Source organism: Erinaceus europaeus, chromosome 11 (assembly GCF_950295315.1).
Source record: "Erinaceus europaeus chromosome 11, mEriEur2.1, whole genome shotgun sequence".
Taxonomy (NCBI): Eukaryota; Metazoa; Chordata; class Mammalia; order Eulipotyphla; family Erinaceidae; genus Erinaceus; species Erinaceus europaeus.
Genome location: NC_080172.1, coordinates 52,108,299 through 52,133,912, shown reverse-complemented (window position 1 = coordinate 52,133,912; position 25,614 = coordinate 52,108,299). Strand labels below are relative to the sequence as shown.

The window sequence follows — 25,614 nt, the reverse complement described above, 5'->3', positions numbered from 1 at the left end:
CTGAGCTTGAACTTGAACTTGGGTCAAGTGGATGGAAAAGTGATGTACTGTCCAAATGAGCTAATTTTTTCTCCTCTATTTATCAAATTCTTGAAAAAAACACACATGCACAGGAACACATATGAAGATGTAATGTATTTGAATAGGAAGACTTACTGCCATAAGTCCATCCATCCTCTCTAATTGATGCAATTCCAGTTCCAGTAAAGTTGTCACTGGGTCCATACCCTCTCACCTCCCTCCCCTGAAAACTAGAAAATTTTATTGTGAAAAGTTTATTTTTCTATACAGGAGTTGGTGTAGTAACTAAAGCATTGAAGAATCAGGCATGGAGTGCTGAGTTTGATCCCCAGCATCACATGTGCTGGAGTGATGCTCTGGTCCTCTCTCTTTCCTAAGCCTCCTCTTCTCTCTCATAGAGAAACAAAATTTTGGAGCCAGGTAGTGTAGTACCCAGTAAAGTACATAAGCTACCATGAACAAGTACCCAGGTTCAAATCCTGAGTACCCCCCTGCAGGGGATGGAGGGGTTGCTTCACTAGTGGTGAAGCAGTGCTGCAGGTCCTTCTTTCTCTCTCTCTGTCTCTGTCTATCTCTGTATCATGCAAGACGCCAAGCCTCAGCACAATAACTCTGCTGGAAAAACACCCCTTTTCAGTACATTTTGAAGGATAAACAGTAAAACATAGATGTACTGTGTCCAACAGTGTGCCCTCCGCCAGATGTTCTCATGGTCCTCCATCACCACAGCATCCTCAGATAATGTCCTCAAACATGTGAAGCATTCTTCCCATGAAGACTCAGGCCATCAGATAATGATCCAGAAACTGATGATCAATCACTGCTACTTATCCTCAATGTCATCATCACCGCTTCTACTAGTGTCAGCAACATCAAAGTCATCCTCTGCTCTGTACTGATGTTTGACATAACTATTTTGTTTTTTCTTCCAACTCCTCTCCCCTCAGCATTCCTTAGAACTTGGGTCAGCAGCAAGTCCCAGAGCCCCCAGGAGCCCACCAAGGACTTACAAAGCATTTGGAGTTCTGATTCCAGGGGGAAAATGGGGTGTCAGATGGTCCAGCAGTAGCCCCCAACTCCAGAGCTGCAGCATCAGTTCCTGAAACTGAACCTACAGGCAGAAAAGCTTGGAGAGGGATGTGGAGATGATCACTATGGAGGGCATTTGGAGGCAAATTTAGGAAAGTAATTTGAGGGAAGTTGTCCTATAGCTGGTTCAGTTGGGAGGACATGTTGGCAGAGGTCTGATAGAGCTGAGATGGAAAAGAGAATACCCCCCATGGGAACCATGTGAGCACAGCGGGTTAGGCCACATGGCACCAAACTGCAATGGCTGCCTCCCGCTCTGCATGCCAGCCCTTCTCCAGGTCGGGACTTGGGAGAGAAAAGAGAGCATCAAGAAAAGGAAATGGCTAGGAAAGGGGGTGGAGAGAGGCAAAAGGCATGCTGGGAAGGTGGAAGCTTGCTTAGCAATTGTTGCGATGGTTTTAACTGGCAGGAATTAGCAATACCCTGAGGGCATAACGTGGTGGGGAGACTTTTAGTCATTTCTAAGACAAAGCAGAAGATTGGTATGTAAATAATAATTCTTGCATGGAAATATGGTGGTTTATGGGCCCTGCCAATGTTCAACTACATCTGCACAATTTCCCAACAAGTGAAGGCTTGAACCTAGGCTTTCCTGAGTGTGCTACCACCTGGCTCCTCGCTCTATAATTTTGATAAGCTTTCTGTTGATCTGGACACTAAGAAACAAGGCACTTGGGGGGCTGGTCAGTGGCACACCTGGTTGAGTGCATGCATTACTGGGAATTTGAGTCCCTTCTCCCCACCTGCGGGAAGGAAGCTGCACAAATGGTAAATCAGTGAAATTTTTAAGTTTGTAGGTTCCCCTCTTTGTCTGTCTCTTTTCTGTCTACCCCTCTTCTCTTGATTTCTCTTGGTCTTATCAGATAAAATTGGGGAGGAAAGAAGGAAGGAAGGAAGGAAAGAAAGAAAGAAAGAAAGAAAGAAAGAAAGAAAGAAGGAGGAAGAAAGAGAGGAAGGAAGGAAGGAAGGAAAGAAGGAAGACAATAATAGGCAGAAAGATAGAGGGCATTTCATTCATTCCACTTCCTAGGTGGATTTTGCATCTACAGAGAATTCAGAACTGGGTGCCTGCCCCAACCTAGTATCTTCTAACCTTTTATCTTCTTCTTCCTGGCTCTCTTATGCTTCATGTAGTCAAGAGATTACCAAGCTCAGATTCATGGTTGATGTATTAACACAGTTACAAGTGTTCACCACAGAAGTAGATTTTCTCTTGATACTCTAATCCTATTAAACATTAAAGTGTCAATTAAATGATCAAAATTGTCCTCCATTCTGTTTTCCTTTTTTTTAAGAAACTATTTTTAAATATTTAACTTCTTTATTCATTTATTGAAGAAAGACAGAAAGAAACTATGATGAAAGGGGGAGATGGAGAGGGAGAGAGAGAGTACTGCCTCACCACTAATAAGCATGAGCATTACTCACCACTCACTTCTCCCACACAAGTAGAGACTGGGGGGGCTTGAAACATGGCAACATATGGCCACTGACCAGCCCCTCAAATGCCCTGTTTCTTAGTGTTCAGATCAACAGAAAGCTTATCAAAACTATAGAATGAGGAGCCAGTGGTAGCACACACAGGAAAGACTAGGTTTAGGCCTCCACTTCCCACCTGTTTGGGGAAAGGTCCTTGTGCATGGTAAGGTATGCTCAACAAAGTGAGCCACCATCCACTCTCTCCATTCCGCTTTTCTCTAAGTGTCTTCTCAGAGCTGAAGTCCTAGGAGCCTACTCACTGGATTCTTCTTTCAGGGGGGCTGTTTAATTGTGGTGTGTGGAAAATGCAAAATCAGTTCCATCTTGTAGACATGATGGTTTACTGTGATTTTTTCATTAACAACAATTGTATTCATCATCCCTCACTAATATGTTTTCATCCTAAATTACCTAAGCTCTTTTCATTTAGATTTCATGTTGCATTTTGTTAAATTATTTTTCATAATTTGTGGTAACAGTTATACACACATACACAAAGGCACACACACACAAAGGCACACACACAAACACACACACGCTTATTTATTCAGTTGATTCCATATTTTGCTCACTGTGAATAGTGAAGCTATGAACAAAGCCATGTAAATATTCTTTTGAACTAGTGTTTTTGTGTCTGAGGAATGGTTAAGTTCACTTTTTAATTTTGTTATATTATTTATTTATTGGATGTGTAGAGAGAAATCAAGAGGATGTTGGGAAGATGGTGAGGAGGAGAGACACCTGCAGTACTGCTTCAATTCTTACAAAGCTTTCTCCAAGCAGATGGGGATGAGGGCTTAAACCTGAGTCCTTTTACATTGTGACATGTGTGCTCAATTAGATGTGCCACTAGCCAACTCCACACTTAAATATATATATGGAGAGAGGAAAAAAGAACCAGAGCACACTCTGGCATGCACTGATATTTATAAATTGAAAAGAAAAGGCAGATATGTGTTCATCTGCTGGAGACAAAAGTCTTCTGTGTGGACCTATGAAGTCAGGCCCCCCTACTGTTGCACTGCCAGCACCCAACGTCTGTCTTGCCTCCTCCATGAAGCCTTAACACATTTCTTGGTCTCACATGCATCTCTTCTTCTATGCCTAGAAATATCAGTAGTTTTCATCTGTCTACCCATTATAACCCACTGGTTATCTTCCACCACCAATACTGACGTGCTTCTCAGTTCCCAGCAATTTTAAATTGGTTACTCAATCTCAGTGGCCTGGCATAAATTTTAAAGGCCATTTACTAAGAAACACAGACATAGACCACTGAGTTGATCTTCAGTGGTGGCCTTGTTGCTATTTTTTAAATTTATTTATTTATTCCCTTTTGTTACCCTTATTTTTTTTATTGTTGAAGTTATTATTTTTGTTGTCATTGGTGCTATTATTATTGGATAGCACAGAGAAATGGAGAGAGGAGGGAAAGACAGAGAGGGGGAAAGAAAGATAGACACCTGCAGACCTGCTTCACCAATTGTGAAGCGACTCCTCTGCAGGTAGGGAGTCGGGGGCTCGTACTGGTATTCTTATGCTGGGCCTTGCGCTTTGTGCCACGTGCGCTTAACCAGCTGTGCTACCGCCCGACCCTCCTTGTTGCTATTTTTTTTAAATGTCTCTGATTGTCTCTCTAAATTGACTGTAAGCTCCTTGTTGGCAGAAGGTAAGATTTTTTTTTTTTTGTCAATATTTTTCCTTAGACTAGGCAAGCACTGAGCTTGAAATGATGGCTGTGGGGTGGCTGAGGTTGTTCTGATTACTGTTTCCTGAGTTCACCCCATGTGCATGAGACTCTCATGTCAGTGGAGTGAGATGAGGGTGGTAGGAGAACATTCCTAGAGGCATGCCTGTTAAGACAGTCTTTTCCACCCCCACACTGACACATATAGTTCTGAATCTGCAGCAGAAGTTACCACAAAGGCAGCTAGTTCCTGATCCCTGACTGATGGAGTGTTAAGCTGGGACTTACTCACCTTCCTTGTCTTTGTTATCAAGTTCACTATCAACAGGAGTTGTCATTAGTCATCTACTTTCTACTATAGATGTTTCTAGAAGTACCTTGTGATAAGTTGCATAAGTAAATATAGCTTATACAAATAAATGGTAAGGAGTAACCCCCAAAAGGAATATTCTGTAAGTGAGGACATTCCAACATTAAAAGTTCATATCCTAGGAGTCTGGAACATTCCAGGAAAGCCTGGGAAAGCAGATGCCTATAGCATTGCAGGAAGTCCTAGTGATATAGCCACTCTCTCTCTCTCTCTCTCTCTGACTTAGGCCCAACTCCATTATAAAAAGAAGGACAGGTGGTGGTACATCTGTTAGCATTCTCAAGGATCAGGGTTTAAGGCCCTACTCCCCACTTACAATGGCAGAAACTACATGAGTGGTGACGCAGTGCTGCAGATGTCTCTCTTTCTCCTCCCCACCCTCCCACCCCATCATGGGCCAAGGGTCAAGCCAAGTGTCAGGCTCACTGGCTAAAGAGAGGTTCAGGCAGGTGAGGTCGGCAACATGAGGAGGAAAAGCACAGGTTGTCAGGGAGAGAGAAAGACAAAAGCCCCGGGAATTCTAGCTCCACTCCCACTTGCTAGCTTCCCTTTGCTAGCTTCATTTTTATTGTTGTTCCACACAGCCTTTACACACCCCATCAGTCAAGCAAAACTCAATCTTTGAGCTAAAGCTCTCATGTGCTTTAAGTCAGGGTATTATCCTGTCCTGACCTTTTCCCCACTCCATTTCTCTCTGTCCTATCAAATTAAAAAGGGAACAGGAAAAAAAAAAAAAGAAGAAAGAAAGAAGAAAGGAAGACTTAAAGGCAAGTGATAAAATAAATTTAAAAAAAAAGTGAAAAGGAGTCTTGACGTCCTCCCTCCTAGCCACTAACAGCTGTGTGCTCCTTAACCACATATGCTTCACCTGGGACTTCCCGAAATGGCAACCACAATGTGCAAAGGACAACAAACAGCACCTGCAGATCAGAGACGAGTGTGGCTTCTTGTTCCTATTCAGGTGGTTCCAAGAAACTGCACACCACCTATATATTACCCCCCTCTCTTAAAGCCAAACACTGACTCAGCTTGGCTTGACTCAGCAACCAAGGCTATAGCTATCTGACTTTGTCCCCCATATGCTCACACCTTTACTTACAGAGCAGAAGCCCTAATAAACCTCCTTTGGGAATGTATACCTTGGCCTCTTGCTAGTGTCCATATTATAATGAGAGATTAAGGAACTGTGTTGGTAGCAAAAGAGCACATAGTACAGTACATAGTGATAGTTCACAGTACTATGCTTGATACTTGATAAAAGAGTCAATCATAGATTTTTCTACCCACACACACAAAAAAGAATTGGTTAATATATGACATAGTAAAGATGTTAGCTGATGAGACAGTGGGAATCATACCGAAAGATACAAATGTTATTAGGTTAAGAAGTTGGGCATCTTATGCAATGTTCCAAGTCAACTCTATCTCAGTAATGCTGGAAAATATTGGTGATCTAAAATAGGCTTGCCACTTGTGTGCTATGGACAGAGAAGACCTTACTTAAGTAAAAAAAAAAAAAATGTGTGGAAAATCCAGAAACACTATAGCTAGTCCACACTTAGTGATTATGAAGAACAGCTTTCCGCCATCAGTATTATGATGCACAAGAATAGTTTCATGCATCTCATCTGTCTGGCTACAAAATATGGTAGATGAGGGGTTGCAGATATAGCAATACTAACAAAATCAACCTACATCCAGTTCACATTGAGCACACTTGCTAGGCACATGCTTTATTTCACTGAATATTTGCTTGGGTGGCTAAGGTAGGGAAGTAACAAAGAATTCATAAAAGATTTTCATGTCTGAGGTCCCAGATTCAATCCCCAGCACCACCATAAGTCAGAGCTGAGCAGTGTTCAGGTTAAAAAATAAACAAAAAAAACTCAGTCAACAAATATTCCTTAGGTCCTTACTATCCTCCCAGAGCAGGATGGGCAGACCTGTGGCAAAAGCTAATTGCTCTGGCAGAAGGCAAGTTTTCTAGGTTGAATTGCAGCTGGTCCATTGTGCAGAAATCTTGGTATTTTCATTTGAAGGAATGGTATTGGTGTTTCCAGTGAGTTCTGCCTGAAGGAATATAAAAGAAGATAGGGCTTCTTTGCTTTATCCCTTTGCCTCTTGCAATGCAAAAAGAAGGTGATGTGTGAAACATTCTAGGTGGTAGCGAAGGCTCAATGCAATGAAACAGTGTTATAAAGTGCTAGATAAGCCCACGGTCTCAGTACATGTATTATCAGAGCATTGATTATTTAGGGCAGGGCAGGTTGAAATTGAAGGAAACTATTTCCTCGGGCTATTCCAGGAGAAAGGGGAATTGCTGTTCCCTGGCCTCTGCACTCATCAGGACCCCAGCACTAACTTGCCCTGGTCTAGATACTACCCATGGGACTGAGCCAGATGAGGCTGGGGTCCTCCTGTTCCAATGACTCACATATGCACACATACTGGGACTCCTATGTTACCCTGCCCCACATCTGTAGACCCTCCCTTCTCTAGAAGATGCCCTTTGGGGACTTGTCCTTGTGAGGCCTCACAATGAGGTGGAGGGAAAATGTGGGAATGCCCCAGCAAGCCTCCTCAGGGATGAGATTCAGAAATCACCAGCCGCAATCTGTTCCTCTTTGGCATTGTAACCTGGACCAACTTCCTTCCATTCTATACAGACCTTACTTACAAGGGGTGTGCTCTTATCAGAGTTTTCATCCATGCTCCATCCTGTACTCTTCAATACGATTGCCCCATAATCTTGAAGGGACCCTCGAGTATCACCAGAAAAAGTGTTTGAGGGACTTCTGGCACAAGTCTCTGAGCTGAGTCTAGGGGAGAGAGACACACGGACATGAGCTCTAAAGAAGGGGCCTTCTGCACTAGCTTCTCATCTCAGACAAGGAGTGAGAGCCCTCCCTGGATCCCAACATTCCTGCATGCATGTGTGTTCTACTTTCTCTACAAGTTTCCCCATCCCCCAGGCCCCTGGGGAATGACATGGGGTAGGGGAACTAGCTAGAGGAACCTAAATCTTGCCCTCAGGGAGCAATACGCTAATTTGAGGGCTTCCCCCCACATATCTAATCAAACTGAGGGTGCTCTTTAGGGTTCATATACTCAGAGGTCTGACTTCAAACAGATGTGAAGATTCACTCACTGAGGCGAGTGCTAGTTGGGGAGTAGAGACCATCTAGTATTAGTCCCAGAGAGGCACATAGTGGGGCCCTGAAATGCACTTGTTGCAGGACCAGGGGGAGCTCCCCCAGACCCGCAGGTCTTCCTCAGCACAGGAGTCCATCAGGCCAGACATTACCAGCATTGAGGAAGCAGAGTGCATGGCTCAATTCAGTCTTCTCCACTCCGGAGATGCCATGGTTCTGATATTCCGATTCTGTGAGTCCTTGACGCCCTCTATCTGTTACCTTGTGAGTCTCCTGGGCTATGATTACATGAATCCACATGTCTCTGATTCCATGGGCTCATATCCAAAAAGATAAATGGGCCCTTTTTGGGGAGAGCCCTTGACTCATGCTGGCACTGGTGCCAGTCACCTGGCTTCCCCATGCCTTGCCCTTACAGCCTATAAAGTGGGTGGGGTGCAACCCACCCACCTGTTTTGATGGCACCTGGGAGCAGTATCACTCCTCAGGGAGATGAGTGCTTTCTGAAGATGTCAAGCCCATTAGTGAGGAGGAAGTGTGGCATGAGACGCACACTAGCCACAAAACGATGGACACTTGGCTTGACAGAAGTTGATTAGGCTGTGATGTTGGTGTAAAGCATCCTCATGAAACTTCTCACTCTTTTGCTCATTTATGTACTTGGTCATTTATGTACTTCCCCAGGTCTTCTTCAGTTTTTTTTTTTTCCCCTTTTGCCACCAGGGCTATCTCTGGAGCTTGGTGCCTAGATGACTCCACCATTCCCAGTGGCCACAGGTTTTGCAAGAATAAGACACAGACAGATAGAGAAGGAAAGGGAAATAAGACATCTGTAGCACTGACCGACTACTCTCATAAAGCCCACCCCCACCCCTGCAGGGTTGGGGCTTGAACCTGGGTTCTTATGCATGTGGATGTGTGAACTCCACTTTGCATGCTACCACCCAGCCATTCTCTGGGTCCTTTTCTAGAACCAGAATATATACAGTGAATATCCAAAGTTGTTCCACTGGCAGCTAGGGTGTGCAGATATACATTCCCTTTGTGGAATAAGCCCTTATAATAACATACATTTCTAGGAGGAGACATATCTATCTATTTTTGGAGTAGAAGAGAAAAGACCAAGAAGCTATAGGACAAAGTGAAATTATATGGCAAGACAGTGGCAGGTTCTGGGTCTGAGCTTGTTCTTTTTGTGCCTTGATCTCTCTCTCCACTCCTGTGTTGTAGGCATGGTCTTATACAAAGAGATTCCCAGTTTTTCTTATAGAATGGGGCTGTCCCAGCCCATGTATAAGACAGAGGCCTCCTATTGACTCTGTTTGTTGGAAGACTGACAGGTACATGGCTTTAATGGTAGAAATAGCACAGCACGTTGCAGTAGAGAAAAGCAATGAAACCAGAAGTGTCTTAGACCCAGGTTCAAGTGTGGGCTCTGTCATTTCTAACAACACAAACTCAGGCAAGTCTGTTTGTTGACTTATTCATTTGATATCTTGTTGTATTTGAAGAGCTATCTCACATATATTGTATCCTGTTATATTTGAAGAGCTATCTCACATGCAATGTGTGATTACCCCCCAGCAAAAAAAAAAAAAAAGAAAAGAAAAGATCATAATGCTATCTTTCTCTCCATAAAACCTCAGGCTAGAACATCAAGTGAATTCTGTCTCCAGGAGAGCAGATAATAGAATGACATGGAACCACAATTCCCAGCCTCCTACCACCATTCCCAGGAAAAAGGAATTAGAGTGTTACAAGCCTACCAAGTGCAGGGATGATAGAAGGAAAGGACAGAGAGAAGATACAGGTGGGGGGAGCCTCACCAAACCTGGAGAAATGTATCTCCCTTCTTGTTTCCTCCGAAGCATTCCAGGAGCAGACTTTGCTAGACCTGGATTGGAGTGAAGAATTATATGTGAACGAGCCAGTTTGGATTTTCTTTGTTTAAGAATTTTTTTTGTAGGTAGGGGTTCTGTAGGTGGGTTCTGCAGAACTAGGGATCCACATGGACAAACAAAGAAATGACCCAAGAGGCCACAGGGGCCATTGCTGGGACTGGATGGGCCTGGAAACTCAGGATCAAGAAAGCTTTTTATAATGAGCAACTTGACCTGGCTCTGGAACTAGACCATCTTGGTATCAGATGATAATGCCTCCTGAAGCTATGATCTTGGAGTGGGTAGTTAGATCTTTTAGTCTTAGTTTCCCTTTTTTGTGTAAACAGGACCAGTACAACCAACCTCATAGTGATGTTAGGAAGATCCAATGAAGTTGCAGATATAAGGAAGCTAGGAGTACATTCATGCATTAGTCTGTTAAGTCCTTAAATCCCTGATGCATATTACTCCTGCCACTTTTCCTGTATCTACTGTGCCAGAGAAAGAAGAAGTAGATATTATGTGACAGCACTTTGGCTAGAAGTAGATAAAATTCAAAATTATGGTGAAGAAGGTCATGCCATATGTAGGCAAACTACCTGCACTTAAAATTCTAGCTTCCCTTCTTTCTTGCTTTATATATTCAAGATTTATTTATGCCTTAGTGGTGAGAGAGAGAGAGAGAGAGAGAGAGAGAGAGATATTGAGAGAGACTGCAAACCCAGAGCATTGCTCTGGAATATGTGACACCAGGCATTGTACTTGGGCCTCATGCGTGTCAAGTCCAATGCTTTATCCACTGCATCACCTCCCTGGCTGCCTTAAATGTTTTCTGATGTTGGGTAATCTTGAGAAATCTGGGGTCTAAGATACAAGGTCACCTATAAAAGCACATATCGTATGAACGGTTTGACACATTTAAAAAATTCCAATTAAAATTTTGGATTCCACCATCATTATTGGCACCCAGTATTCATTTGGCAGGACCTGGTCCTGGATTGAGGGCTAGCAACACTATAAAGGAGGTGATAGAGTATGAGAAGGGAAAGATAGAGACAGTTGGGATATTGAGCCTGGGATCTTGGATTGTCAATCACTGACACAGTTTCTGATAAAAATCTAGAGCAACCGATGAGCCCCTAGAACACCTTTATTGGGACCTTGGTGACATTTTGAAGTAGAGACCACATGGCCCCGGTTTCTGTGCTCGTCAGCCCAGTCGCACCCCATGTCCCTACCCTACCTATATATTTTCTTCCTGGGAACTCTCTTAAAGTATTCATCATTTGGTCTTGCAAAATGCAATGTCTCTTCTAGCACAGCGTATGAGAAATAGAGCCTCTGCCCCACATCTTGAGCAGCTCCTTAAAGACTATCAGGGGACCTAACAAGGGAGCAGACATCATGTTCTCCCTTCTAGGCAAAGAAGTCTGATTTGCTTCCTGAAGCAGCAGCAGGAATGGCTTATCTCCTGTTGTAGGAAGGTTCAGTGTCAAGTGCAGACATGCCCTCCCTCTGACTGGAAGCCCCAGCAGCCCTGGAGGAATCTCGCCAATGCAAGATTGTCCCCGTGAGCGTCACTTCATTTGGATGCCATTAAATTGCCTCACTGCCTCTCTATAAAATGACTCCCCCGGTGCCAGTTCCTCAGATTACTGACCTCTTCCAGTCCTGCTCTGGCTAGGAAAGCAGGTAAGACTATGCTTGGGGCAGTGGCAGGGTGGGAGCAAACCTTGGGGACCTAGGTATGGAACATTGTAGGAAGAGGGTGGTCAGGACTGGGTGACAGTGCATGGAGGCATAGAATAGCTGGTAGGGTGCACAGAGCAGGAGAGGGATACAGACCAGGTGTGCTGCTGGCCTTGCATCAGAAGAGCTTTCCAGAGAACTGGGTGGCTAGCCTCCCTCTTTCAGTGTGATTATAGAACCCTCTATGGGGTTCATGAATGAGGTGAGTTGGAGTCCAGACAACCCAAGCACCAGGGGTGGAATCAGGCCTTGTTAGGCTCTGTCCAGCTCAGTCAGACCCTTGTTGTCTCAAGGTCTGATGACATAGGTCTTCCTTCTCTGGGGATTGCTGCCTGGGCAGCAGGAGAAAGGGAAGCTATTCTTTAATCTGTATTATAATTGTTTTTATAGAGACAGAGAGGTAAAGAGAGGGAGAGAGAAGAGAGAGAGATAGAGACCATAGCACTGAAGCTTCCTTCGATGCACTGGGAACTGGGGTCAAAGCTGGATCGGGCACACGGCAAATCAGGACACTGTCCAAGTTTCAAGTGAGCCATGGAATGGCCTTGGAAAGTCATTTTGGAAAAGAAGTGGTAGAAACGAGGGAACTATCTGAGAAGCAGTTCTCTGTGAAGTCCCACTATAGATACTAATGTGAGTGGGCACAGAAAAGGCTTGTGGATTTCGAGTTCGATAGAAAAGCAGACCTTACTCCTTCTTTTAAGTTTCTTTTAAGCATTAATTTATTCATTTACTGGAGAGAGAGAGAGAAAGAGAGAGAGAGAAAGAGAGAGAGAGAGAAAAAGAGAGAGAGAATCAGAGCATCACTCTGGCAGGTACAATACCAGGGATTGAATTTGGAACCTCAGGTTTAAGAGTCTAATGGTTTATCCTTTGTTACCTCCCCAACCACATGGATCTCACTATATTTTACATTTTAATTTATTTTTAATTAATTATATTTATTTATCTATTGCATAGAAATAGTCAGAAATTTAGGGGAAGCGGAGGTAGAGAGGGAGAAAGACAGAGAGATATCTGCAGCCTTACTTCGATACTTGCAAAGCTTTCCCTCTGCATGTGGGGACCGGGGGCTCAAACCTTGGTCCTTGCACATGATAATGTGCACCCAACCAAGTGTGCCACCATCCAGCCCCAATATTTGTTTTTTAATTTTTTTTTCATTTTAATAAGGAAGAGAGAAATCAAGAGAGGAATGAGGAGAGAGAGAGAGAGAGAGATTACAGCACTGCTCTACCACTAATGGAGCTTCCCTGCTGCTGGTGGGGACCGGGATCTTGAGCCTGCATCCTTGAACATAGTAATGTATGCACACAGCCAGATGCACCAGAGATCTCACCTATTCAAGTCCTTCAGTTTCCACTGTGGAAACCGAGGTACACAGGTGAGCAAAAGCACATAGTCAGGTAACATGGACCCAGACACAATGTGGACTGAGGCTAGGGTCTACCACTCTGAGTTTACCCCAGCGTCAGGCCTGGGTGCCTATGACCTTGAACGCCCCCCTACTCCCAGCACAATATTTCCAAAGGCTTACCTGGAAACCTTCCAGAGCTGACAAAGCCCTTCTTTCCCAGATTTCACAAGACCATAACAACATGTGTGACCAGCAGAAGCAGCCACAGCTCCCCCCATCCTGCGTGAAGGGATCGGGCCTGGGGGTGGCACAGAACACCAAATGTGTCTCTGTCAAGTGCCCCACTCCATGCGAGCCCCAAACCGTGGTCAAGTGCCCAGCTCCATGTTCCACCCAGACCTACGTGAAATGCCAAGTACCGTGTCAGCCTCAGACCGTGGTTAAATACCTAGCTCCATGCCAGCCCCAGACCGTGGTGAAATATGTGACTCCCTGCCAGACGTATGTGAAGTGCCCAGCTCCGTGTCAAACCACTTATGTGAAGTGCCCACCTCCCTGCCAGAAAACCTACGTGAAGTGTCCACCTCCCTGCCAGACCACCTATGTGAAGTGTCCACCTCCCTGCCAGACCACCTATGCGAAGTGCCCACCTCCCTGCCAGACCCAGACATCTTATGTCCAGTCTGCTGCTCCCAGCCAGACCTACTATGCCCAGGCCTCCTCAGGGGGTGGCTCAGCCTCCTACTATGGGGTCCCAGACCCCTGCTCTGCCCCCTGTTCCACCAGCTACTGCTGCCTGGCTCCCTGCACCTTTGGAGTCAGTCCCCTGAGGCGCTGGGTGGTGAAGCCCCAGGCCTGCAGTTCAGGGTCTTCTGGCTGCTGTGCCAGCTCTGGGGGCTGCGGCTCTGGAGGCTGTGGTTCTGGAGGCTGTGGTTCTGGAGGCTGCGGTTCTGGAGGCTGTGGCTCTGGCTGCTGCAGCTCAGGGTGTTGTGGCTCTGGGTGCTGCTGCCTGGGGATTATTCCCATGCGCTCCCGGGGCCCTGCCTGCTGTGACCATGATGATGACTGCTGCTGTTAGATGCAGGACAGCCCCCGCTTTGGAGCTCACCAGGTTGTGCAACCTTCTGGAACATTCCCCAGCCTCTGGTTCCCTCCCTGGATTCCCCCTGGTGACATACATTGGAATTGCTTCACCTCAGTGCTTTGCTTCTTTCTCATAAGGCAGCCTGCCAGAGTCTGCACCAGCCCCAGACTTTGGCAAGAATAAAACTCTGAATGCAACTCACAGACGGGAACCTGTAGTCTGTTTATTTAATTTATCTTCTCTATCTGAAAATCTTCTGCCTCCCTTTCTCCCTTCCTCCCTCCCTACATGTGTCTCTCTTGCTTCTTAGTAAGCACAACATGAACAAGCAGGCTGAGCTGGTGTGGCCCCAACCTGGAATCCATATGCATTCTAACAGTCTGGGAACTATCTCACCTATGAAGAGAGCCTTGGGGTGTAGGGGTTCAGAGGTGCCTCTTTCCTGATAAATCTGAGGCAAGGGTTTAGCCATGATAAAGATCTCCTGGTAGCAATATTGTAGTGTGTCAGCTCAGGGCTCGTCTTCTGGATGCTGAGAGGATTATAAACCAGAAGAAAAAACGGCCACCAGGAGTGATGGATTTGTTGTGTGCAAGCACTAAGCCCATAAAGTTGGTGATGTTTAATACCTGTGAATATACATGTCTTTACAGCCTTTAGTTAGTTTTTAGACGTTTTCCCCCAGGTGTGGGCTTCTCATATGTGAGACTTCACCACTCCTAGCAGACTCATATTTTTTTTCCTTTTCATTTCAAATAGAGATAGAGAGAAAGCAAGAGAGAGAGTGGGAGAAAGAGAACACACCCCATTGCTCCACCACTTGTCAAATTTTCCCTGGTGTTGTGCACGATGCTCCCCATGTGGTGTCTGTGAACTTGAACCCAGGTTATTATTTGTAGTAGAGTGTGAGCTCTGCAGGATGAACTTTCATTTGGCCCTCATGGTGGGCCTTAAGATTACATGTTCTCGACCGTCGTGAGGATCCCGGTTCGAGCCCCCAGCTCTCCACCTGCAGGGGAGTTGCTTCACAGGTGGTGAAGCAGGTCTGCAGGTGTCTATCTTTCTCTCCCCTTCTCTGTCTTTCCCTCCTCTCTTGATTTATCTCCATCCTACCCAACAAGGACATCAAGAACAACAATAATAATTACTACAACAACAAAACAAACAAACAAACAAAAAAACAAAGGCAACAAAAAGGAATAAATATTTTTTAAAAATACATGTTCTCACTGGGAAGGCTAGCCCTAGGAAGGCCAGGAGTGAATGGCTGGGGTAAGAGGCTAGGACACCCTTGGAGGAAATAGTTGTTCTCCACATTAACCCTGGAGACAGACCTGGAGGTGAGTTCCCCTTCCCTGTTCTCTCAGGCCCCATTAGCCCCACCAGCTGTACACTGACACCTCCTAGAGGAAAGAGCCCCATCATTGCTCTCTCAGTAGCAGTCAGGATGGGCCCCAGCGATGGAGGAGAAGGCCATAAGTTACAGCCAACTAAAACCCTCCTCAAACATCCTTGTTTTGCTTAACTGTCCCTGTACCCCCTGCCTTGAGGTGCTCAAGATTTACCTTTAGACCAGACCTTATATGGTAACTTCTCAGCAATACATCCAGGCCCATACACCAGACATCTAATCTTTGACAAAGGTGCTGGACTATTAAATGGGGAAAGGAGAATCTTCAACAAATGGTGTTGGGAAAACCGGGTTGAAAGATGCAGAAGAATGAAACTGAACCATTATATTTCACCAAACACAAAAGTAAATTCCAAATTGATCAAGAACTTGGGAGATAGCCCAGAAACTGTCAAATATTTAGAGGAAAGTATTGGTAGAACTCTTTTCCATATCAATTTTAAAGACATCTTCAATGATATGAATCCAGTTACAAAGAAGACTAAGTCAAAAATAAACCACTGGGACTACATCAAATTAAAAAGCTTCTGCACAGCAAAAGAAACCACTACCCAAACAAAGAGACCTCTCACAGACTGGGAGAATATCTTTACATGCCATACATTAGATAAGAAGATAATATTCAAAATATGTAAAAAGCTAACCAAACTCAGCAACAAGAAAAAAAATGACCCCATCCTAAAACAGGGAAAGGATATGAACCGATTATTCTCCATAGAAGGATCCAAAAGGCCAATGAACAAACATACGAAAAAAATGCTCCAATTCATTGCTTGTCAGTCCTGTGAGAATGTCATGCATCAAAAAAAGTAGCAGCAACAAATGCTGGAGAGGTTGTGGGGACAAAGGAACCTCCATACTCTGCTGATAGGAATGTAAATTGGTCCAATCCCTGTGGAGAACAGTCTGCAGAACTCTAAGAAGACTAGAAGTGGACCGACCTTATGACCCCGCAGTTCCGTTCCTGGAGATATATCCTAAGGAGCCAAATATACTCATCCAAAAAGATATGTGTACACCTATTTTCATAGCAGCACAATTTGTAATAGCCAAAACCTGGAAGCAATCCAGGTGTCGAACAAGAGATGAGTGGCTGAGCAAGTTGTGGTATATATACACAATGGAATATTACTCAAGTATTAAAAATGATGATTTCACCATTTTCAGCCCATCTTGGATGGATCTTGAAGATATCATGTTGAGAGAGATAAATCAGAAACAAAAGGATGAATATGGGATGATCTTATTCGAGACAGAAGTTGAAAAAACAAGATCAGAAGGGAAAACACTAAGTAGAACTTAGACTAGAGTTAGAGTATTGCACCAAAGTAAAAGACTCTGGGATGGTGGGGAGGGTTCAGGTCCCAGAACATGGTGGCAGAGGAGGACTTAGAGGGGGTTGTATTGCTATGTAGAAATATCATACCTGTACTGACTATTGTATTTTACTGTCAACTGTAAAACATTTATCGCCCAATAAAGAAAAAAAAGTAAGCCTGCAGAGTCAACAAATATATATATATATATATATATATATATATATATATATATATATATATATATATCCCTCACAAAGTGAAACTTGGATTGAGTGTGGTATATTGCACCTGAACAAAGGACTCTGGGGCAGCAGGAGAAAAGAAGAGATGGACAGTGCTGGGAGGAGGAGGATGGTCCTGGTGCATTATAGTGGAAAAGGACCTATGAAGGAGTGAGAGTGTTATAGGCATCTGTCATAGTGAGGTAAGGATACTTTTTCTTTAAAAAATTTTATTTATTTATTTATTTTGGTTGGAGACAAAATGTAATTGAAAGGGAAGAAGTAGATAGATACTGGGTGGGGGAGGTGGGAGACAGAGAAAGAGAGAGACCTGCAGCACAACTTCATCATTTGTGAAGCTTCCTCCTTTCAGCTGTGACCAGGGATTTGAACCTGGGTTTTGTACATTGTAATAATATATATAGTCAACCAGTTGAGCCACCACCCATTCCGAGATGACAAATTTTACTCATGCGTCAACAGTCATAGTGGGAGCCATTAAGTCCCAATAAAGTGATCTATACATGACACTAGTTTTCCTTTTTAATTGTATAGATCACAGTATACTTTGCTCTGTGATTAACTGTTCTAATTTTCATTTCATTTTCTTGTGAAGAAAATGCACCACTCAGTTCTGGTTATTAGTGATGCTGGGGATTGAACCTAAAGCCTCCTACAGATGAGTCTTGTGCATTTCCCTTGCTATATATATCTTCCTGATCTGACCTACTTGATTCCATGTAATAAGTGAATAGTGGGCATTAGTTTTGAACCAGACATATAATTGTATCTATTTCTTCTTGTCAATTTTCTAACCTTTCCACAATGCAATTTAGTTGACCGTCTCCTTATTGTTCTTTGATGGCATGTATTTTATCTCTCATTTTCTCTCTGCTTCTCTGTCTCTATAAAATGAGTTTCTATTATAATTTTAAAGACATTTAATAATTTTATAATGAAATTGAACACATAAGAATGTACACAGAGCACACGTGTATTATTCAATGAAGACACCTTTATAATCATACTATAGTTAATCTTAGCCAAAAGCTAAGAAGTGATGACACCTCTTTGATCAATGCCCAGACCCCAGAGAATTTACACATGTTGAATGAAAGCAAATCAGAATCTCTGATCCCTATGTGACAAGGGGCAAAGTATACAGCAATAAGATGAAGAAAACAACCTATTTGTCTATATCTGCGGGGTCTTCGGAAGAGCCTTGCTTGTGTAGTGGGTGCATATCTAGAAAAGATGATGCAAAGAGAAACAGCAATTAATAGAATGCAGCATCTCAAGGAATCTAGACTGAGTACTTTCCAATGAATCCCGATATATACTGGTACAAGAACCCCTCCTTACAGACCTCAGCAGAGACTGAGCAGACTAAGACCAGGGATTGTGAAACCTTCATTAACTACTCTTGAAGATCTAGAGTTAACCTTGTGTTAATTTATTGCATGAATAGTTGTTGAACATCTGTTTAGTACCAGGCACCATTGCTACTGTATTAAGAGGTTACAGCAGACTGAGAACTAGGGATCCAATGCAAAGGTATATCTATGGCCAGAGCTGTGTTGAGAAGAAGGGATACCAGTTGTCCTGCTCAGTCTGTTGAACATACAAATTTTATTTGACCAAGAGATGAAGAGAATCTTCCCTGAGAAAGTACAGCTTGATGACAAGGTTGAGTAGGAGCTAATCACAGAGTTGTTAAGTATGAGCCTTCAAGACAGAGATCAGAGAAGCAACAAGTCTCCATGGGAGAAGAGAGTCTGATGAGGGTACAGAGCAGATGGAAGAGTGGAGGATGAGGTAGTTGGGTAGGAGACCCTGTTGGATCATCTTAAGTAGACATCAGTGAAGACACCAATGGGGGCAAATGAAGCTCCTGCAAGCTTTCTAGCTGGCAGGTGATGCCATAGGATTTGTGCCTGCAAAAGAAAAATTTTCAGGGGCCAGGCAGTAGTGTACCTGGCAAGCACACATAGTGCTGACCAAAAGGACACACACACCAGGACTAGGATTCTAGCCCCTCAACTGCAGTGCATCACAAGTAGTGAGGCAGGTCTGCAGGTGTCTATTTTTCTTTCTCTCCCCCTCTAAAGCCTCTCATCTCTCAATTTATTCTTTTTAAATTTTTTCTTTATTAGGGAATTAATGGTTTGCAGGCAACATAAAGCACAGTAGTTTGTACATGTGTAACATTTCTCAGTTTTCCACATAACAATTCAATGCCCTCTAGCTCCTCCTCTGCCATCATGTTCCAGGACCTGAAACCTCCCCACCACCCCAGAGTCTTTTACTTTGGTGCAATACAACAATCTCAGTACCAGTTCTGCTTTGTGTTTTCTTATTTTTCAACTTTAAAAAAATTATCAGTGATTTATAATGATTGACAAGATTGTGGGATAAGAGGCATGTGTTACACATCCATACAATTGCCACCCATTGAAATGTTCCCTATACTTTATCCCTCTGGGATTATGTGCCAAAGATCTCTATGGGGAGCAGAAGGTAGGAGGTCTGGATTCTGTAACTGCTTTTCCTCTGGACATTGACATGTTGATCCAAAGCCCCATCCTGGTTCTTTTGATCTTTCCCCAGTTCACCTCTCAATTTCTTTCTGTTCAATTATATAAAAGGAAAAAATGGCTGTTGGGAGCTATGGATTTGCAGTGCTGGCACCTCTACTCAGTGATAACCTTGGAGGAAAAAAGAAAGAAAGAACAAAAGAAAGGTAGAAAAAGAAAAAAGAAAAAAAACAAAGTGATTTTTTTTTGGGGGGGGGGCAAGTGGTGGTATACCACATTGAGTGCACACATTATAGCACTCAGGGAACCCAGGTTCAAGCCCTCAGTCCTCACTTGCATGAGGAAAGCTTTACAAGCATTGAAGCTGTGCTACAGACCTTTCTCTCCCTCTCTCTCTCTCCCCTTCTCTCTCTCCTTCTCTCTCTCTCCCCTCCCAATTTCTCTGCATCCATCAAATAAAATTTTTTTAAAAGTTAATTTTTTTTTCTCTCCAGAAAGGAGTTCTGTTGAGAGCTCATTATGGAGAATCTAAAACAATTACCCAATAGCACTAGATTTCCTATTTTTCTCATAACTTCCCCCTTTTAATCTGTCCTCTCTAGTGTAATTTGCAGATCTCTCCCTTGACAAGTGCAGCTGAGGCTTGCTCTGAGTATGGTGTTTTTAAGTACCAACATTTGGTGATCTGTGCCAGCCAGCCAGTGACCTTCACATCACTAATGCTCACTCTATCATTAGTTCTCATGGGTTAGAGAAATTCAGAGCATTCAGATTCAGGACATTTTTGGGCTAGTCAAAAATTCCACCATATTCTGCATGTTGTAACTTAAAAAGGTTGATATGTAATTTCACTTCTTTCTTCTTCTTTTCTCTTTCTCCCTTTCTTCCTTCCTCTCTCTCTCTCTCTCTCTCTCTCTCTCTCTTTCTCTCTCTCTTCTCCATAGCTCTGTTCAGCTCTGACTTATAATGGTTTATGGATTGAGCCTCCTTGCATAACCATTATGCTACCTCCCCCACTCCTTGTTATTTATTTTGTAAAAAAAAAAAAAAAAAAAAAAACTAGGCTTTCTGATGCCTGGTCTCTCTGTGATGTTGGAAGGGAACTTATGGTGAATGATTTAAAGAAAATACCAAGTCAAGAACATAGACCTAAGACTCTGAAAGACTAGGACAAATTTTTTTTTATTGGGGCGGGGGGAGCCATGCTGCTACTCTCCTGGGTTTGGTGGTGCTTGTTTTGGGGGAAGGGGTATTTTGATAGCATCAGAACTTCACATGTGTGGTTTCATCACTCCTGGGCTTAGTCTTTCAGTCTCTGTATTTCAAGTATTAATGGACTATCTTCTCTTGGATTTATCCATTTATTTATTTGTTTATTTTATTATTATTATTTTTTAGCTAGGACAGAGCGAAATGGAGAGAGGAGGGGAAGACAGAGGGAGGAGAGAAAGATAGACACCTGCAGATCTGCTTCATTGCTTGTGAGGCGACTCCCCTGCAGGTGGAAAGCCTGGGCTCGAACCGGGATCCTTATACACCGGTCCTTGTGTTTCGCGTCACGAGCTCTTAACCAGCTGCACTACTGCCCTACTCCCCTTCTTATCTTGGATTTAATGAAGCAGATGCCCCCCTTAGTTTTTCTGGAATAGAAAAATCTACTGGGGGGATCTTAAAAGACTCACAATGCCTGTAAGAAGGATGTATACCTCATCATGTTTGTGGTCCCTGTTCAAACCCCAGTACCACATAAGGTTGGCATGACAGTGAGAGAAGCTGTCCTTTTTGTCTGTTGCTCTCTCTGTCTCTGTATCTGTCACTCTCTGACTTAAAAAGAATATAAGAATAGGCCTAAAAGTGGTGAAAATGTGTACAGGTGAGGCCTTAGCAAAAGCTAATAACAATGATGCTGATAAAATTAATAATTCAATATTCTTGCCTTTAGGTTCATGATTAATCAACAATTATTTCTGATTTATATATTAGCTCTTTTTCAACCACCAGGTTCCAGATGCCAACTGGACTTCCCTGGGCAGACAACCCCACCATTGTGTCCTGGAATCCTGCCTACTCAGAGCCCCGCCCCACTAAGGAAAGAGAGAAACAGGCTGGAAGTATGTATCGCCCTGTCAACATCCACAGTCATTAGGGAAGCAATTACAGAAGCCAAACCTCCCACCTCTGCACCGCATAATGATCCTGGGTCCATACTCCGAGAGGGTTAAAGAATAGGAAAGCTTTGAAAGGATGGCATAGGACTGGGAGTTCTGGCGGTGGGAACTGTGAGGAATTATGCCCCTCTTATCCTATGATTTTGTCAATATCTCCATTTTATAAATAAAAAAATAAGAAAGAATAATAAAAAGTTAATAATACTAAATCTACTGAGTAGAATCCTAAAACTTCTTCCCTTCAATATGAAAAAGGGCTTTAACTGTACTTTTTGGAGAGGAGAAATTATTTTGCATGTGAGAAAAAACAATACAAATTCAAAACTTAAGGATAATGTTTAGCCCTACCATTCATGTTTTTAAAAATTTTATAGAAGTATCTAGTCTAGAACAGTAGACCTTCTCCCTTAAATTCTTATTACTATCAGTTCATCTTGCTTTGTGGCTTATGGTTTTCCTCTTTCCAAAAAATTCCTTTGCCCATCTTGCTGGAAAACAAGCATAGTAATCACAGATAGATCTAATACTATTTCCCAAAATCAGTCTATAAAAATACAGTCAGTAGGCATCTAGATACTTGGATCTTTTACTATACTTACATTGCATATGAATGTATAACTAATAGTATTAAGTGCCCATAAGGAAATATTCTTGGGCTAGTGAAATAGCTCACTTGGTATAGTGTGCTACTTTTTTTTTTTCCCTCCAGGGTTATTGCTAGGGCTCGGTGCCTGCACCACAAATCCACTGCTCCTAGAGGCCATTTTTCCCCCTTGTTGCCCTTGTTGTTTATTACTGTTGTTGTTTATTATTGTTGTCATTGCTGTCATTGTTGTTCTATAGGACAGAAAGAAATGGAGAGAGGAGGGGAAAACAGAGAAGGGGAGACACCTGCAGACATGCTTCACCGCTTGTGAGGTGACCCCCTACAGGTGGGGAGCAAGGGGCTGGAACCAGGATCCTTACCCTGGTCATTGCATCCGACTCTCAGTATGCTGCTTTTGTCAAGAGTACAATGCAGGTCAGAGACCCCCTCCAACTTCAACCCACCTACCCTCCCCTCACACACACACACACACACTGGTTCTCTTTCCCTCTCTGCCTTTGCCTCTCTATCTCTATTAAAAAAATTAATTCATTTCTATTCTTTCCACGAACAGGCCATGGCCAGTGTGCCGCTAATGTTCCATCGCTGGGGAGCCAGAGACGACCCGAACTGCCCCTGCGGCTACAGACAGACTATGACCCACATAGTCAATGACTGCCACCTCTCCAGATTCAAAGGAGGTCTTGAAACTTTACATCAGGCTCAACCTGACGCTGTTGACTGGCTACGGAAGAAGGGCAAATGCTAGAAGAAGAAGAACAGGGAAACTCGAGGGAACTTTCTATTATTGAGGATCCACTAATGTTCTGGGCTCTATGGAGCCTCTTTTCATGTGACACTTCTCTTATCTGAGCAATGAGGTGATGAATCTGAACTGTCAGATGTGTGTGGGGAGACAGGGGCGAGCAGAAGCAGTAGTGTCATTGTAAGATCGGAACTTTTTAACCAGGCTGGCCTCTTTATTGACTCTTGTATTGCAGACAAGTTATATGATCTCTCTCTCTAGAGGTATTGCATCTCAAAAACTACTAAGATACTGCCTCACACATAGCAGGTCTAAAGTGTACTAAGTCACTTCTCTGTCTCTGGCTGAAGGAATGAGGCCAGTAAATTTGAAAACAGTTTAGAGAGTAAGAAAGTGACAATACTATCAAATGAGAGTTATTAAAGGAGTCTTGTGGTCTTAAAATTTTATAGTTGAGATAAGAGGGTGTGGTAGTAGACACTGCGTGTATGGGTGTGAAAGTATACTTCTGCAATCTTGTAATTTCATAAAACACTGTTAAATCACTAATAAAGTTTTAAAAAAATTAAAAAGAAAAACAAGAGGTAAAATAATAAAATGTTACATATTTCAAAGAGAAATAAATGTTTATGGGAAAATAGAAGCATGTGTAATCTAACATATAAATGACTTTTGTCTTAGTTTCCCCTGATTTTTAAAAATTTTATTAATGACTTAACATTGACTTTCCAAATTATGAGATAACAGAGGTATAATTCCACAGCATTCCCACCATCTGAGTTCTGTATCCCTATTTTCCTCCACTGGAAACTAGAGTCGTTTTCCCTGGGTTGCAAATACAGGCTGACTATTATATATATATATATAATATATATTTGTTCTGCCACATTTCTAAATAAGCAATATCACTTCTTTGGACCTCAGTTTCCTCCTTTATTAAATGAAGAAATTGAGCAAGATAGACACTAAGGGTTTTTTCAACCCTGAAAGTATGTACTTGGAATTCTTCTGGTCTTCCTCAAAGTTGTGAGACAGTATCTCCCTCTGGAAAGATAGGCAGGAAGGAAGAGGAAATAGTGAATGTGTGGGTAACCTGTTTTATCTCTTAAAAGGGCCCAGAGAATGGGAAACTCCCAAAATGGCTTCTTTCTTAGACCCTGCATTGAACAGGAAGGAGGAATTCATGCCAGATCTTCAGACAGAAGGTGACTGGGGGAAAAATACCACAATTAGATGTCTTTCCTTGCCTTTGGCATTAGTATCTTCATCTGCTGATGGCTGATGATGACCTGGTTAGTGAAGGGCTGCTCAAGAGGTGGGTGGGAGAGTTGGCTGCATCAGGGAGGGAAGGAGAGTGGGCAGAGCAATACTGTTCCCCAGGCTGAGACAGCAGACAGTGTTGTTGTATGCTTTACATTGGTTTGTTCTAGCCCTCCCTCGCCAAGAGAATTGGATCAGTCCTGTTAGTTTTGCAGGCCTGCTTGGCCCCGCCCCTAGGAACCCTGACAGAGTTTGAGAGTTTGAGAGGGTTCCTGAGTTCCAGAGTAAGAGAGAGTGCTTGCGCCGCCGCAAGGAAACAGCAGAGTTCTGCTTGGTGATTAGTTTGGTTTAGTTTATGAATCGTTCCTGAATAAAGAAATACAGCCTCCCTGCCCATCCGTATGTCTCTGGTCGTCTCTGTTACCCGCCCGTGAAGCTAGCCTGGCCAGCAAGAGCCTTTCAAATTTTAACAACAAATGGCGCCCAACGTGGGGCTGACCTGCGCATCTCTCAGATAAGTAAAGACAACTTGGCTACCTATGCACTATGGCCTTCTCTTCTGCTTGTGAAGAGATCTCCAAAGGCCTCTGCTCTTTCTTCACGAGACTTTTTTGCTGTTTCTGGAACATTTATCTCTGGACCACTCTGTGGTTTCCACTCGCTTGGGCGAACTCAGAACAGCCAGCGGGAATAGCCAGTGGACAAGAGGCGAGGCGTGGAGCTGCTGTTTCCACCTGGTTAAACAGACAGCCAGCCGGCTGCGCCCAGACAACCCCATGCACCGCGCCCGCAGCCCCGCAGCCCCGCAGCCCGCAGGAGGCTGATGCCAGCACACAGGAGCCCGATGCCACCACGCAGGAGCCCGATGCCACCATGCAGGAGCCTGATGCCAGCACACAGGCCAGCCCACAGGAGCCGGCTCTCCACCGCGTGGCGCAGGGCACTGGATGCGTGATCCCTCCACGCTGCTCGGCCACTGAGAGTAGGGCAGCAGACATGACAGGGCCATGGGGCAGGGCCGCGGAGGCCTGTCATGGTCACCATCCCTGGGCACCTAGGCCCACGCCTTCTACAATGCTGGCCTGCCCACCCTCTTGCTATAAATTCTGGAACGATCCCGGACCTCCCAGACCCCCGGGCTCCCTGCCAAAACTGGGCACACGAGATCTCCAGCCGCCGGTCCGATCTGAAGGCAGACAAGCTGGAGTACACAGAGATTTGTGCAGAGATCACAACCTGCAATTCCTAGAAGTGAAGCTGCGCGGGAAGCCACCTCCGGATGGTGAAAACCCCCCCCCAACAACTAAGACAGTACAGATTTAAATTCGTGTTTAAAATGACATGTCTTCATAACAAAGGTTTCTCTCCTTGTGTATTAATGACCATGTTTATGTGTATGTTTAAAGTTTGGTAAACAGTAACTTTAAGGCTAAATTCTTACTAGTCAAAGTTAAATGAAAAAGGTTTTCAACGTAATTCTC

At 43.7% G+C, this 25,614-nt stretch overlaps 1 protein-coding gene and 1 long non-coding RNA gene across 2 annotated transcripts in view; one reads left to right on the top strand and one right to left on the bottom strand.

The window, feature by feature from the left end:
- LOC132541358 (uncharacterized) overlaps positions 1–25,614 on the bottom strand; it is a 400,798-nt gene that overhangs the window by 262,512 nt on the left and 112,672 nt on the right. The window lies entirely within an intron of this gene.
- On the top strand, positions 11,228–14,069 carry KPLCE (KPRP N-terminal and LCE C-terminal like protein). Its single transcript, XM_060201665.1, has 2 exons — positions 11,228–11,370; positions 13,005–14,069. Exon 2 carries the CDS (start codon positions 13,026–13,028, stop codon positions 13,860–13,862), a length of 837 nt encoding a protein of 278 aa, XP_060057648.1. The 5' UTR covers positions 11,228–11,370; positions 13,005–13,025; the 3' UTR covers positions 13,863–14,069.

Bases quoted from the DNA above. Each gene is read 5' to 3' on its own strand.
- KPLCE (XM_060201665.1), top strand. From the start codon at position 13,026: ATGTGTGACCAGCAGAAGCAGCCACAGCTCCCCCCATCCTGCGTGAAG.